Source organism: Coregonus clupeaformis, chromosome 30 (assembly GCF_020615455.1).
Source record: "Coregonus clupeaformis isolate EN_2021a chromosome 30, ASM2061545v1, whole genome shotgun sequence".
Taxonomy (NCBI): domain Eukaryota; kingdom Metazoa; phylum Chordata; class Actinopteri; order Salmoniformes; family Salmonidae; genus Coregonus; species Coregonus clupeaformis.
The window spans coordinates 35,300,850-35,317,397 of NC_059221.1; the positions used below are offsets into that span (position 1 = coordinate 35,300,850).

At 40.5% G+C, this 16,548-nt stretch overlaps 1 protein-coding gene across 2 annotated transcripts in view; it reads left to right on the forward strand.

The window, feature by feature from the left end:
* Positions 1–16,143, forward strand: part of slc6a6a (solute carrier family 6 member 6a) — a 39,259-nt gene extending 23,116 nt beyond the window's left edge. For both annotated transcript variants that reach the window (XM_041855783.2, XM_041855782.2), the window contains exons 9-14: positions 1,040–1,152; positions 4,492–4,629; positions 5,174–5,276; positions 6,184–6,284; positions 13,607–13,777; positions 14,041–16,143. In XM_041855783.2, coding sequence (XP_041711717.1) covers positions 1,040–1,152; positions 4,492–4,629; positions 5,174–5,276; positions 6,184–6,284; positions 13,607–13,777; positions 14,041–14,196 — 782 coding nt within the window. In that variant the 3' untranslated portion in view covers positions 14,197–16,143. The remainder of the gene's footprint in view (positions 1–1,039; positions 1,153–4,491; positions 4,630–5,173; positions 5,277–6,183; positions 6,285–13,606; positions 13,778–14,040) is intronic.
* Positions 16,144–16,548: the final 405 nt, after the last annotated feature.

Genomic DNA, 16,548 nt, shown 5'->3' on the forward strand with positions numbered 1-16,548 from the left:
CACGACCAGTGAAATAGTTGTGGAAAACGACAGTGCTAAGTATTGCAATGTAACTGTAATGTTAAGTACTGTACTGCATTGAGCTGTGGATCCCTGAGGTGGCTTTAGCTAAGCGGTTCTGTTTCTGCCCACCTTGATATTGTATTCTATGTGGATTCCGAAGGAGATGCATCTTCTTTCAGCATGCTCGCTCTGTCCAGTTCAGTGTTGCTATTGTTCCTCTAAACAACAACCTGGTTCAGAGAGAAACTGTTTCCATGTACTTTAACTTGAATTATTACGAAGAGAGAATTATATTGTACTGTGACTGTTATAGCTGTGTATGCTGTGTTTATGTCAATTGGAATGATTGAAAATCAATGTTTGATAATTTTTTAAATTGCTATAATTCATGCATATTTAATGGAAAAAGAAGAACTTGAAAAATAGGTCATATTTGCGAAAAGGTTACAGTAAATGTAAATTGTTGTGGATAACAGTAAATAATGACAAATATGTCTAACTAAATCTGTACAATAGGTCATTGTGTTATTCTGCCTGGATGAACTTGCAAGAGTTAATGATAGATAGTTTGTTGAGTGCAGTTTGCTGTCTGTTTGCATATGTTCAAGTGCCTTTCAAAATCCTGTTGAATTAGCTTATGCTTTTGAGCAAATCACTATCTGCTTTGTCAGTATTTGTTTAACAAGTAACCTAATGCAGGATGCTAGAGTCACACACAGCATATGACCGGTAGCAGATACTTAGTGGATAGTTCCTCCACCTATCCAGTCCTTACAGAAGACAAACACATAGCATATACCAAAGGTTGATCACTTCTAGTACTGGAACTGTAACATTAGCATTTCAGATACTTTGGATGTCTTTAGTTTAATGTTTTTATCCCCCCTCATACCGTCCAAGCTCAAATTAGACGGGTTGGTTAATTCTCTTCTCCCCCCTTCCCCTCTCTTTCCTCCTTCTCCCCCTTCTCCCCCCTTCCCCTCTCTTTCCTCCTTCTCCCCTTTCTCCCCCCTTCCCCTCTCTTTCCCCCTTCTAGGTCCTGGCCTGGCCTTCATTGCCTACCCTAAGGCTGTGTCCATGATGCCCTATCCCACGTTCTGGGCCATCCTATTCTTTATCATGCTTCTGCTACTGGGCCTCGACAGTCAGGTCAGTACTAAACCAATAGCTAGCATACATTACTATTGGTAGTGGTATGTACCACAGTAAGTGACAGTACATGTCCCTAGTTATAAGGACCTTGTAACAATGTGTATCTACACTGTAATTACAATATATTGTTAGTATATCTACACTGTAATTACAATATGTTGTTAGTGTATCTAAACTCTAATTATAATATGCCTATGTATTTACAGTACCATGTAAATATATAGGTAGCAGGGACACGTACAGAAGTGTTAAGTTGCAGTGGCGGCTCCTGAAAAAATTCTCAGGGGGGGCAATTCTTCTGATGATTTAGGTGACCTACACACATTTTAAAAAAGATATGTCCAGCAACAACATGAAGACAGGGGCAGCATATAAGTCAATACCAGAAGCATTTATTGACTGATCTCAAAAGTGTTGGCTTACCAGGGTTGGTGGAGCCCTCAGTTTCATCTTTGCCTCGCAAAGCTAACTCAAACACTCCGCAAAACTTCACACACTGGATTAGCCGGCTGAGGATGTGGCGGTTCTTGCTAATGTCGTAGTAAATATATTTGTTATAGTGAATATGGAATATGATATGTTGAGTAAAATGTTGTGCTAAGATCTATTTAGGTCAGGAGCTGGTTATAAGTTCTGTTCCTATCCAATAACAATGGACAAAAGGGTCCTATCTTGTCAGCCTTGTCAGTTTCAGTTCTCCAGTAAACTTGTGATTATCAACACTAACCTCATCGTTGTGGCGGCGGACAGCTAGCCTGTATCCCTCATCCAGTTGAGTGGGAATGTTCACTCTCCCCAAAGCAGACAATCTCAAACAGCTATCCATGTGGGTCTTTGACAGCTCATGTTTCTTAATCTTTCCTGAAAGATGGTGCATGTCCGTTACACACCAGTCGCTGTCCAAGCGGTGCTGTCTGCCGTGCCGCCTTCAGGGTGAAAGAGTAAGCAGGGGGTAACAGAAGACTGCATTAGCTACATCGCAGCCTGCTAGCCAGGTTTTTCGTTCGTACCAATTTTTGGAAAATCCTCGGGTGTAGGACTTCCCCCCTTTAGTAGAAACCTGTTGAATTATTAAATTTGGTCTGGGAGGTCCTAATTGTTTCGTTGCCAATTTATCTTCATTTGTTCGCCGACAAAAAGGAACTTCTTTCAAAGACACAATCGAGTTGCACTGAAGCCTAGCCATTTTGATAGAAGTAGTGAATTGATTGACGCTGCTACCCGCTCTTTTCTTAGTTACGTTCATGGTTATATGTTACGTATGACGAAAGCGCGTAAGTGCAAGCCCTCAGAAACCCATAGAGATTGTATTGAAAGCTCTGATATTTGAAAAAAATAGATTTTACATGGGAGTCTATGACAGACTTCTGGGCGATTTTCAACCTGACTGAAATCGCCCCAAAAGGGGGGGCATTTGAAGCACGACTTTAGCCTGATTGGACATTTAGTGGCACTGTGGCAGATCAGACGTCTAGATTACAACACTGATAACTACTGTTGCCGTGATATAATTGATTAGAAAAAAAATCCCTTCCTTTTCCCGTTTGGCAGTGCGTCGCCCATATCGCCCTATTGAACACACCGCCCCTGTTAAGTTGTACCTTTTTGATTTGTATAGTTCCTTTGAGGACCTCAGTACAGTAGTTAGCTGTGCTCCATATGGAGCACAGGGCTGCAGTCAGGTCAGTCAGGGGTATAAAAGAGATTGTGTGTCTGATCAACATCAACAACCCCCGGTTTCAAATCACTTCCAGACAAGAAAGGCGAGACAACACGTTTCACACCAGGCAGTATTTTTAACCATTGTTTTCCCAGAGTGGACTCTACTACTATGTCAAAACAGCTGTTACATCTTGAAGGCTTGAACGTAAATAGTAAATCGTTTTTGTAAAAGTGTGTGAACCTGTAATAAATCTCTGAACGCATAGTAATTTAGTAGGTAGAACCAAACAGTCTAGTCCTATAGCGTTCCCCTGAGGTGTCCCTGCAGCCCAGACTCACGAGGTGTTGATTAAGCCGAACGGAGGCAAGGCCAGGGAGACAACACAGGGGTGGGATCAGTGGGGTTCTCTCACTATCACATTTCCAGCTTCCAAGTGTAATTTTACTCCGTGCTAACTCAGCCCTCCTCATGCCCAATGACACATCTCAGCCAAACAGGAGATCAGGATGATGGTCCAAACTTGAAATAAATACTTGTGCTTCTAGCACTACTATTTCCATAGGCAAGCTGAGCAGTAGGAGAGTGGCCGTCATTCTTGACCATACATTTTATGCAGATTATAGGTGCTGAATACAGTATTGTTTCATGGCTCTTATGCCATAGTTATGAGGAGAGGCCTTGTTGTAAAAAAGTATATTTCACTAAATCAGAGTAGTGTGACTGCAACAGCACTGCTATTAAATAATTCAGCCCATGACATGACAACTGGAGTAGCTTGAAGTGGAGAGGGTTTCCATGAAGAATAGACTGGAGAAAGAGAAGGAGTGAGGTGGAGACAGTCAGTGTTGTTTTGCATGAACTAAACAATAGGAGGCCTTCCCAAGAGAAGCCTTGTTTAAAATGTCTCATTTCTGCACAACAAAGACAGCAGTCATTCTCTAGTCTAGTCTAATCAGTGATTTGAGGAGAAAAAAATAGAGAGGCAGACATTACTTCTTGTTCAACTTTCGACAGACCACTGAGAAATTAAATTGGTTCCAGGCTGCACGTTTTTGAAATGTTTCCATATTCCTGTACACTGACTGTACAAAACATGCTCTTTACATGACATAGACTGACCAGGTGAATCCAGGTGAAAGCTATGATCCCTTATTGATGTCACTTGTTAAATCCACTTCAATCAGTGTAGATGAAGGAGTTATGTGCCTTTGAACAGGGTATGGTAGTAGGTGCCACGTGGACCGGTTTGAGTGGGTCAAGAACTGCAACACTGCTGGAATTTTCATGCTCAACATTTCCCGTGTGTGTCAAGAATGGTCCAGCATCCAGCCAACTTGACAGACACTACTGTGGGAATCATTGGAGAAACATGGGCCAGCATCCCTGTGGAGTGCTTTCAACACATTGTAGAGTCCATGCCCTGACGAATTTAGGCTGTTCTGAGGGCAAAAGGGGGTACATCTCAATATTAGGAAGGTGTTCTTAATTATTTGTACACTCAGGGTATATGCTCATATGAGATCCAGGGCTAAAAATATAGGTTGTTACTTTATAATGTATTTAGTATTCATGTTTGTGTAATAAGGCTTAAAAGCAATACCAATTATAGTGGGAATGGACATCAGAGTTCTGGTGGGACACTAAGGTTGATGTCTTGCTTTCTGTCTCCCCAGTTTGTGGAGGTGGAAGGACAGATCACCTCCCTGGTCGATCTGTATCCAGCCGTCCTAAGGACGGGTTACCGCCGTGAGATCTTTATAGCTGTGATGTGCTGCATAAGCTATCTTTTGGGACTTACCATGGTAACGAAAGTAAGTACACCAACAGCACTTCAATGTATCTCTATGCATTACATGTTGTTCTTACCTTACATTTAAGACACCTTGACATACTATCACTTCTGGGACTATTGTAATGAAATTATGTTTACCTACAGAAACATATCTTCAATATAAGCTAACGATACACACTGTCATTTCTACTATACACATTTCAGGTTAGCATATAAAATAACATCACAATACTTTTTCCACATGCTTTGCCGTTGTCACAATTTTGCGATCAAATATGGGGTTTCTGCTACCGACCTCTCATATCACATCCTGTGTGCTTGACATCATGAATAGAACAATTTGGAATTCTATGTTCCAGTTAGCAGTTAACTTTACTTCAATTATATCTCACATCTCACCACCTGTTGAACTCTCCTTTCATTGGCCCAGCGCCAGCATTCTTATGTATCAACCTCCTCCACTTTTTCCTACCCATGCCCACCCCACCACTCTCCCTCTCTGTATTTCTCTCTCACTCTCTTTCTTTTAGGAAACTAACTTTTGCTATGTTCTTTCTTTTCAGGGTGGCATGTATGTGTTTCAACTCTTTGACTACTATGCAGCCAGTGGTGTGTGCCTTTTGTGGGTTGCATTCTTTGAATGTATTGCTGTAGCCTGGGTTTATGGTACGTTTATTTGTCCTTTTTGCCAAATAAAGTGTGTAGCCTACATTTAGGGAACAAATGTTAAGATACTGTGTTTTTAAAGGGTTAAACAACAACAACAACAATAACAGATGCGTTATGACCTCGCTTGGGGTAAACAATAACCTTGTTCCCTTTCACGCCAATCGTAAATCACTTGAATTTGCTTCTACGCACGGCCCATTGGCTTCTATTGAAGGCAAATTACTAAGAACTATGCCACCTCATCACAATGACCTTTATAATGAAGAGGTGAACAGGAGCACAACGACCCAGCTGCCATCCCTAGAGGTGTTATTAGAAACGCTGTTATAGCTGTTATTAAGAGAGAAAGCATGCTGGTATTGCTAAGAATCGTTTATGATGCAATGGCACATAGGTTGTCTGTCATTGCTGAGTGGAACCTGTTCCTAGTTTTGTAACGGTTAACAGTAAACTAGGGCTGGATTCAATCTGTATCACGGAAGTATCGCGGAAGATCTGTGTTAAAATGTAAAGGTAATTTCCGATTGAGCTGACGTATGCAGCGTTTACCGTGAATGCTGTCTACGCTAAAGCAGGAACATTGCCCTTAACTTTAAATTGAGCTATAGTGCAGATCTTCCGTGATGCTTCTGTGATATGGATTGAATCCAGCCCCTACAGAGAGATTGTTTATGCCATAATATGTGACTTCATGGAAAAGCCGATAGGTAGATTACGGTGTTTATAGAGGCTATGATGGCGCCACATCCTGGACTGAAGCTCTTGTCATTGGTCTAGAGATGAAGAGATACTGATTCTGTTTTTTGTTGAAGAAAATGCACAGGTTTTATATGATGGTTATCTTTAGTGTATAGGAGACTAGGAGTTTGTCTCTTACAAGTCTGTTCTTATGTATCGTTGACAGGCGCTGATAATTTCTATGATGCAATTGAAGACATGATTGGCTACCGACCAAACCCATGGATGAAATGGAGCTGGACCTTTATCACTCCCGTCCTCTGTGCGGTGAGTGTTCAACAGCCCAACACAGTTACAGCGTGATCAACAGCCCAACACAGTTACAGCGTGATCAACAGACCAACACAGTTACAGTGTGATCAACAGCCCAACACTGTTACAAAGTGTTCAATAGCCCAACACTGTTACAAAGTGTTCCACATCCCAACACTGTTACAAAGTGTTCAATAGCCCAACACTGTTACAAAGTGTTCAATAGCCCAACACTGTTACAAAGTGTTCAATAGCCCAACACTGTTACAAAGTGTTCAATAGCCCAACACTGTTACAAAGTGTTCAATAGCCCAACACTGTTACAAAGTGTTCAATAGCCCAACACTGTTACAAAGTGTTCAATAGCCCAACACTGTTACAAAGTGTTCAACAGCCCAACACTGTTACAAAGTGTTCAACAGCCCAACAATGTTAGTGTTCAACAGCCCAACACTGTTACAAAGTGTTCAACAGCCCAACACTGTTACAAAGTGTTCAACAGCCCAACACTGTTACAAAGTGTTCAACAGCCCAACACTGTTACAAAGTGTTCAATAGCCCAACACTGTTACAAAGTGTTCAACAGCCCAACAATGTTAGTGTTCAACAGCCCAACAATGTTACAAAGTGTTCAACAGCCCAACAATGTTAGTGTTCAACAGCCCAACAATGTTACAAAGTGTTCAATAGCCCAACAATGTTACAAAGTGTTCAATAGCCCAACACTGTTACAAAGTGTTCAATAGCCCAACACTGTTACAAAGTGTTCAATACCCCAACACTGTTACAAAGTGTTCAACAGCCCAACAATGTTAGTGTTCAACAGCCCAACACTGTTACAAAGTGTTCAACAGCCCAACACTGTTACAAAGTGTTCAATAGCCCAACACTGTTACAAAGTGTTCAATAGCCCAACACTGTTACAAAGTGTTCAATAGCCCAACACTGTTACAAAGTGTTCAATAGCCCAACACTGTTACAAAGTGTTCAATAGCCCAACACTGTTACAAAGTGTTCAACAGCCCAACACTGTTACAGAGTGTTCAATAGCCCAACACTGTTACAAAGTGTTCAATAGCCCAACACTGTTACAAAGTGTTCAATAGCCCAACACTGTTACAATGTGTTCAATAGCCCAACACTGTTACAAAGTGTTCAACAGCTCAACAATGTTAGTGTTCAACAGCCCAACAATGTTACAAAGTGTTCAACAGCCCAACAATGTTAGTGTTCAACAGCCCAACAATGTTACAAAGTGTTCAATAGCCCAACAATGTTACAAAGTGTTCAATAGCCCAACACTGTTACAAAGTGTTCAATAGCCCAACACTGTTACAAAGTGTTCAATACCCCAACACTGTTACAAAGTGTTCAACAGCCCAACAATGTTAGTGTTCAACAGCCCAACACTGTTACAAAGTGTTCAACAGCCCAACACTGTTACAAAGTGTTCAACAGCCCAACACTGTTACAAAGTGTTCAACAGCCCAACACTGTTACAGAGTGTTCAATAGCCCAACACTGTTACAAAGTGTTCAATAGCCCAACACTGTTACAAAGTGTTCAATAGCCCAACACTGTTACAAAGTGTTCAATAGCCCAACACTGTTACAGAGTGTTCAACAGCCCAACACTGTTACAAAGTGTTCAATAGCCCAACACTGTTACAAAGTGTTCAATAGCCCAACACTGTTACAAAGTGTTCAATAGCCCAACACTGTTACAAAGTGTTCAATAGCCCAACACTGTTACAAAGTGTTCAACAGCCCAACACTGTTACAAAGTGTTCAACAGCCCAACACTGTTACAAAGTGTTCAATAGCCCAACACTGTTACAAAGTGTTCAATAGCCCAACACTGTTACAAAGTGTTCAATAGCCCAACACTGTTACAAAGTGTTCAACAGCCCAACAATGTTAGTGTTCAACAGCCCAACAATGTTACAAAGTGTTCAACAGCCCAACAATGTTAGTGTTCAACAGCCCAACACTGTTACAGAGTGTTCAATAGCCCAACACTGTTACAGAGTGTTCAATAGCCCAACACTGTTACAGAGTGTTCAATAGCCCAACACTGTTACAAAGTGTTCAATAGCCCAACACTGTTACAAAGTGTTCAATAGCCCAACACTGTTACAAAGTGTTCAATAGCCCAACACTGTTACAAAGTGTTCAATAGCCCAACACTGTTACAAAGTGTTCAAAAGCCCAACAATGTTACAAAGTGTTCAATAGCCCAACACTGTTACAAAGTGTTCAATAGCCCAACACTGTTACAAAGTGTTCAATAGCCCAACACTGTTACAAAGTGTTCAATAGCCCAACACTGTTACAAAGTGTTCAACAGCCCAACAATGTTAGTGTTCAACAGCCCAACACTGTTACAAAGTGTTCAATAGCCCAACACTGTTACAAAGTGTTCAATAGCCCAACACTGTTACAAAGTGTTCAACAGCCCAACAATGTTAGTGTTCAACAGCCCAACAATGTTACAAAGTGTTCAACAGCCCAACAATGTTAGTGTTCAACAGCCCAACACTGTTACAGAGTGTTCAATAGCCCAACACTGTTACAGAGTGTTCAATAGCCCAACACTGTTACAAAGTGTTCAATAGCCCAACACTGTTACAAGGTGTTCAATAGCCCAACACTGTTACAAAGTGTTCAATAGCCCAACACTGTTACAAAGTGTTCAACAGCCCAACAATGTTACAAAGTGTTCAATAGCCCAACACTGTTACAAAGTGTTCAATAGCCCAACACTGTTACAAAGTGTTCAATAGCCCAACACTGTTACAAAGTGTTCAATAGCCCAACACTGTTACAAAGTGTTCAACAGCCCAACAATGTTAGTGTTCAACAGCCCAACACTGTTACAAAGTGTTCAACAGCCCAACACTGTTACAAAGTGTTCAACAGCCCAACACTGTTACAAAGTGTTCAACAGCCCAACACTGTTACAAAGTGTTCAACAGCCCAACACTGTTACAAAGTGTTCAATAGCCCAACACTGTTACAAAGTGTTCAATAGCCCAACACTGTTACAAAGTGTTCAATAGCCCAACACTGTTACAAAGTGTTCAACAGCCCAACACTGTTACAAAGTGTTCAACAGCCCAACACTGTTACAAAGTGTTCAACAGCCCAACAATGTTAGTGTTCAACAGCCCAACAATGTTACAAAGTGTTCAACAGCCCAACACTGTTACAAAGTGTTCAACAGCCCAACACTGTTACAAAGTGTTCAACAGCCCAACACTGTTACAAAGTGTTCAACAGCCCAACAATGTTAGTGTTCAACAGCCCAACAATGTTACAAAGTGTTCAATAGCCCAACAATGTTACAAAGTGTTCAATAGCCCAACACTGTTACAAAGTGTTCAATAGCCCAACACTGTTACAAAGTGTTCAATACCCCAACACTGTTACAAAGTGTTCAACAGCCCAACAATGTTAGTGTTCAACAGCCCAACACTGTTACAAAGTGTTCAACAGCCCAACACTGTTACAGAGTGTTCAATAGCCCAACACTGTTACAAAGTGTTCAATAGCCCAACACTGTTACAAAGTGTTCAATAGCCCAACACTGTTACAAAGTGTTCAATAGCCCAACACTGTTACAGAGTGTTCAACAGCCCAACACTGTTACAAAGTGTTCAATAGCCCAACACTGTTACAAAGTGTTCAATAGCCCAACACTGTTACAAAGTGTTCAATAGCCCAACACTGTTACAAAGTGTTCAATAGCCCAACACTGTTACAAAGTGTTCAATAGCCCAACACTGTTACAAAGTGTTCAACAGCCCAACACTGTTACAAAGTGTTCAACAGCCCAACACTGTTACAAAGTGTTCAACAGCCCAACACTGTTACAAAGTGTTCAATAGCCCAACACTGTTACAAAGTGTTCAATAGCCCAACACTGTTACAAAGTGTTCAACAGCCCAACAATGTTAGTGTTCAACAGCCCAACAATGTTACAAAGTGTTCAACAGCCCAACAATGTTAGTGTTCAACAGCCCAACACTGTTACAGAGTGTTCAATAGCCCAACACTGTTACAGAGTGTTCAATAGCCCAACACTGTTACAAAGTGTTCAATAGCCCAACACTGTTACAAAGTGTTCAATAGCCCAACACTGTTACAAAGTGTTCAATAGCCCAACACTGTTACAAAGTGTTCAATAGCCCAACACTGTTACAAAGTGTTCAAAAGCCCAACAATGTTACAAAGTGTTCAATAGCCCAACACTGTTACAAAGTGTTCAATAGCCCAACACTGTTACAAAGTGTTCAATAGCCCAACAATGTTACAAAGTGTTCAATAGCCCAACACTGTTACAAAGTGTTCAACAGCCCAACAATGTTACAGTGTTCAACAGCCCAACACTGTTACAAAGTGTTCAATAGCCCAACACTGTTACAAAGTGTTCAATAGCCCAACACTGTTACAAAGTGTTCAATAGCCCAACACTGTTACAAAGTGTTCAACAGCCCAACACTGTTACAAAGTGTTCAACAGCCCAACACTGTTACAAAGTGTTCAACAGCCCAACAATGTTAGTGTTCAACAGCCCAACAATGTTACAAAGTGTTCAACAGCCCAACAATGTTACAGAGTGTTCAATAGCCCAACACTGTTACAAAGTGTTCAATAGCCCAACACTGTTACAAAGTGTTCAATAGACCAACACTGTTACAAAGTGTTCAACAGCCCAACACTGTTACAAAGTGTTCAACAGCCCAACACTGTTACAAAGTGTTCAACAGCCCAACACTGTTACAAAGTGTTCAATAGCCCAACAATGTTACAAAGTGTTCAACAGCCCAACACTGTTACAAAGTGTTCAACAGCCCAACACTGTTACAAAGTGTTCAACAGCCCAACACTGTTACAAAGTGTTCAACAGCCCAACACTGTTACAAAGTGTTCAATAGCCCAACACTGTTACAAAGTGTTCAACAGCCCAACACTGTTACAAAGTGTTCAATAGCCCAACACTGTTACAAAGTGTTCAATAGCCCAACACTGTTACAAATTGTTCAATAGCCCAACACTGTTACAAAGTGTTCAATAGCCCAACACTGTTACAAAGTGTTCAATAGCCCAACACTGTTACAAAGTGTTCAATAGCCCAACAATGTTACAGTGTTCAACAGCCCAACACTGTTACAAAGTGTTCAATAGCCCAACACTGTTACAAAGTGTTCAATAGCCCAACACTGTTACAAAGTGTTCAATAGCCCAACACTGTTACAAAGTGTTCAACAGCCCAACAATGTTACAGTGTTCAACAGCCCAACACTGTTACAAAGTGTTCAATAGCCCAACACTGTTACAAAGTGTTCAACAGCCCAACAATGTTACAAAGTGTTCAACAGCCCAACACTGTTACAAAGTGTTCAACAGCCCAACACTGTTACAAAGTGTTCAACAGCCCAACACTGTTACAAAGTGTTCAACAGCCCAACACTGTTACAAAGTGTTCAATAGCCCAACACTGTTACAAAGTGTTCAATAGCCCAACACTGTTACAAAGTGTTCAATAGCCCAACACTGTTACAAAGTGTTCAATAGCCCAACACTGTTACAAAGTGTTCAATAGCCCAACACTGTTACAAAGTGTTCAATAGCCCAACACTGTTACAAAGTGTTCAATAGCCCAACACTGTTACGAAGTGTTCAACAGCCCAACAATGTTACAGTGTTCAACAGCCCAACACTGTTACAAAGTGTTCAATAGCCCAACACTGTTACAAAGTGTTCAATAGCCCAACACTGTTACAAAGTGTTCAATAGACCAACACTGTTACAAAGTGTTCAACAGCCCAACAATGTTACAGTGTTCAACAGCCCAACACTGTTACAAAGTGTTCAATAGCCCAACACTGTTACAAAGTGTTCAACAGCCCAACAATGTTACAAAGTGTTCAACAGCCCAACACTGTTACAAAGTGTTCAATAGCCCAACACTGTTACAAAGTGTTCAACAGCCCAACAATGTTACAAAGTGTTCAACAGCCCAACACTGTTACAAAGTGTTCAACAGCCCAACAATGTTAGTGTTCAACAGCCCAACAATGTTACAAAGTGTTCAACAGCCCAACAATGTTAGTGTTCAACAGCCCAACAATGTTACAGAGTGTTCAATAGCCCAACACTGTTACAAAGTGTTCAACAGCCCAACACTGTTACAAAGTGTTCAACAGCCCAACACTGTTACAAAGTGTTCAATAGCCCAACACTGTTACAAAGTGTTCAACAGCCCAACAATGTTACAGTGTTCAACAGCCCAACACTGTTACAAAGTGTTCAACAGCCCAACACTGTTACAAAGTGTTCAACAGCCCAACACTGTTACAAAGTGTTCAACAGCCCAACACTGTTACAAAGTGTTCAATAGCCCAACACTGTTACAAAGTGTTCAACAGCCCAACACTGTTACAAAGTGTTCAACAGCCCAACACTGGTACAAAGTGTTCAACAGCCCAACACTGGTACAAAGTGTTCAACAGCCCAACACTGTTACAAAGTGTTCAACAGCCCAACACTGTTACAAAGTGTTCAACAGCCCAACACTGTTACAAAGTGTTCAACAGCCCAACACTGTTACAAAGTGTTCAACAGCCCAACACTGTTACAAAGTGTTCAACAGCCCAACACTGTTACAAAGTGTTCAATAGCCCAACACTGTTACAAAGTGTTCAACAGCCCAACACTGTTACAAAGTGTTCAACAGCCCAACACTGTTACAAAGTGTTCAACAGCCCAACACTGTTACAAAGTGTTCAACAGCCCAACACTGTTACAAAGTGTTCAACAGCCCAACACTGTTACAAAGTGTTCAACAGCCCAACACTGTTACAAAGTGTTCAACAGCCCAACACTGTTACAAAGTGTTCAACAGCCCAACACTGTTACAAAGTGTTCAACAGCCCAACACTGTTACAAAGTGTTCAATAGCCCAACACTGTTACAAAGTGTTCAATAGCCCAACACTGTTTCAAAGTGTTCAACAGCCCAACACTGTTACAAAGTGTTCAACAGCCCAACACTGTTACAACGTGTTCAACAGCCCAACACTGTTACAACGTGTTCAACAGCCCAACACTGTTACAACGTGTTCAACAGTCCAACACTGTTACAAAGTGTTCAACAGCCCAACACTGTTACAAAGTGTTCAACAGCCCAACAATGTTACAAAGTGTTCAACAGTCCAACACTGTTGTGTTGTGGTTCTGAAAACATGAGGAACCTATTGGATCAGAGTGAAGAGTACTGTAGAATGTCTCCATAAGGGACCATGTCCTAAACAATTTTTCTTGTTGTTGTTCCCAGGGTTGTTTTATCTTCTCGTTGGTGAAGTACAAGCCCCTGACCTATAACAAGGTGTATGAGTACCCAGACTGGTCCATCGGCCTGGGCTGGTCTCTGGCCCTGGCCTCTATGATCTGCATCCCCATGGTAATGGTCATCAAGATCTTCCAGTCCGACGGACCGCTCATCGAGGTACGCAAACACAAAAGATGATGCTAGATAACCTAGAAGATGTCCCAAATCATTGATAAAGGGTTAACTAGTTGTATGAATAGAAGCACTGCCTGCAAGGAAGTGCAGCAATTGTGGTAATGGCATGCGGTATACAATTGCATAACTTGTATGATATGGCACACAAGATATAAGATATCCACATAAGATATCCACATGATACAGTATACCATGTAATATGATTTTATGGCATTATATAAAGATTTCTCCTCTCCTCCCCACAGAGGATTAAGGCGGTGGCGGCCCCAGTAAAGGGAGGTGCGAGTTCTCGCCCCAAAGAGTACAGCGTGAAGGGCAGCGAGCTGACCCAGCCTCTGGACCCCAATGGGAACAACGGCCTGATCAAGCCCACCCACACCATTGTAGAAACGATGATGTGAGCACTCTCTGTGAGAGGACATGCTGATTGACGTGCTTTCTATGTTGTTATCATATATTTGCTAACTTTGATAGTGGTAGAACCAGGTTTACATTGTTCTATGTATCCACACTAGGAATATTCTGGTTTGGTTTCTATGATAATGATGAAGATGAGAGCTACAGTATATATATTGTCATTGGGTTGTTGTAGTTTTTTCTCTCTGTATTTTTTATTTTTATTTTTATCATGTTGTTGTTACCGTTGTTGTCGTGGCTGTAGTGGGTGGTGATCTCAGTTCAGGTAATATTTTGAGATAGAACATGTTGTTCTATGTTAATTACCTTTCTGTTGATTGTGGAGAATCGAGAAGGTGTTTGCTGTTCGGAAATACTAGGGGAAAAAAGGTAATTTTCACTCATCACAAATACAGTAAACTAAACGTGTAACATGTTAGGTAGCAAACTATTAAGATAATTTTCTCACATTATTGTGGCAGTATCCTTGTCTGAGGTCATTTTTTATCTGTTGTCGTTGTTGTTGTTTGTTTTGAGATGCAACTGAATAAATCGTAGCTTCGGTAGAGGCGGACGCCAGCCAGTCACACCTGCTAGTAGAGTAGACATCCACACCACCTGAATGTATAGTGACAACATGCAGTGTAAATATAGAAGTTCATAACTATGGCCATGCCCAAATACTGTACAAAATGTTCCTGGAAGGATCACGTGTCCTTAGGAGGGAGGCAGGAAAGGAGGTGGGGAAAACAAGGAGGAAGTAAAGGACAAAAGGAATAAGCATTTTAAGAGTATTTGTATATTGCCTACAGTGCGTCCCAGTGCATTTATTGAAACCTCCCTTTGCACTTTATACGTTGAGTTTCACTTTTATTGTAGTGATCTCTTATGATAATGGTCCACAGGAGGCAGCTGAGGGGAGGACGGCTCATAATAATGGTTGGAATGGAGTGAATGGAATGGTATCAACCAAATAGAAACCATGGTGTTAGTGTATTTGATACCATTCCATCGATTCCGTTCCAGCCATTACTATGAGCCCGTCATCCCCAATTAAGGTGCCGCCAACCTCTGTAATGGTCGCAAGAACCTGCAGTTACATTTGCACCATGCATTTAAAGAGGAAAGTATATAGATTCAAACCTTTTTGATGTTGTTCACTTTGATATCTATCGGTTCAAACAGGAGCATTACACTCTCACTCACGCGCTATAAATATATAAAATAAAAATAAAAGTGGAACATTGCCATCAAACATTCTGTTTCTTTAGGACTAAACCTGTGAGAGTTGTGAGAACCATAACTTGATTGAGGTAAAAAATGTAACCTTAACAAAATGCTTTTTCTAAAAATGTGAAATAATAGTTTTTTTCTCCAGTGCACTCATTTTAATAGCAGTGATGGTCACTAAATATCTGTATCATATGAAACTACCACCAGACTCTGGGTTTTATCATGTTCATTTAGTATTTTACTTGTTTGTGAATCACATATGCCTTTTTGTATTAACCATTTTATACTGTACATCATATGAACACTGTCACTGATGATGACCTATTTTTTCTGAATACAGTCAGCAATTTGTATTTTAACGTTAAATGTTATGAGCCTGAATGAATATTTGCAGTGTGCAATATTCGTCAAAGAAATGGCCTTTACCACTCAAATTATTTGATTTCAATTTGAAAACAGATGTAAAAATACTAAAATTGATATGTCCAACATAAAAAATATGAATGTTTAAAGTTCAAGTGAGATTATTTTACCCAATGCATGTACATGAACATCCACAGTACAGTGCTTGGTCAACAAAATTACTAGTCCAGAGGGTGATAAATAAACCCTGTTGGAAAATCAAGTGTACCAAAGTATTTTTGTCTAACGTCCGTCCCCCTTTAAGATGCTCATTGCATCATCACTTCCTAGATTGAAAATAAACGTCTTTTTCTTTACACGTCTTGGAGTGAATTATTAATTTGTTCTGTAAAGTGCATTTAAGTAACATTCCCTAGGGCCTACTGGCCTGCTTCTCTCTTATACAGACTGCTATGGAAATACTACACACATTCACTTCTAACATGATGATAAAACATATTCTACATTCTTCCATATTCATATTTGTAATATACCCAACATTTACATATTGAAAATGACTTAAAACAAATGCATTCAAATAAAGAGGCTTTAATAACCACACAATATAAATTGTAACTTGTGTAATTATCGAAATTATGTGGGTGTTAATAGAGTAGACTAATATTTAATAAAAAAAATTAAATAGTACTATTGCCATGGTGCTGACAGACACCCTGCAGGAATTGAGTGACTGTGTTTCTATTTTAACATACTTTTTCTGG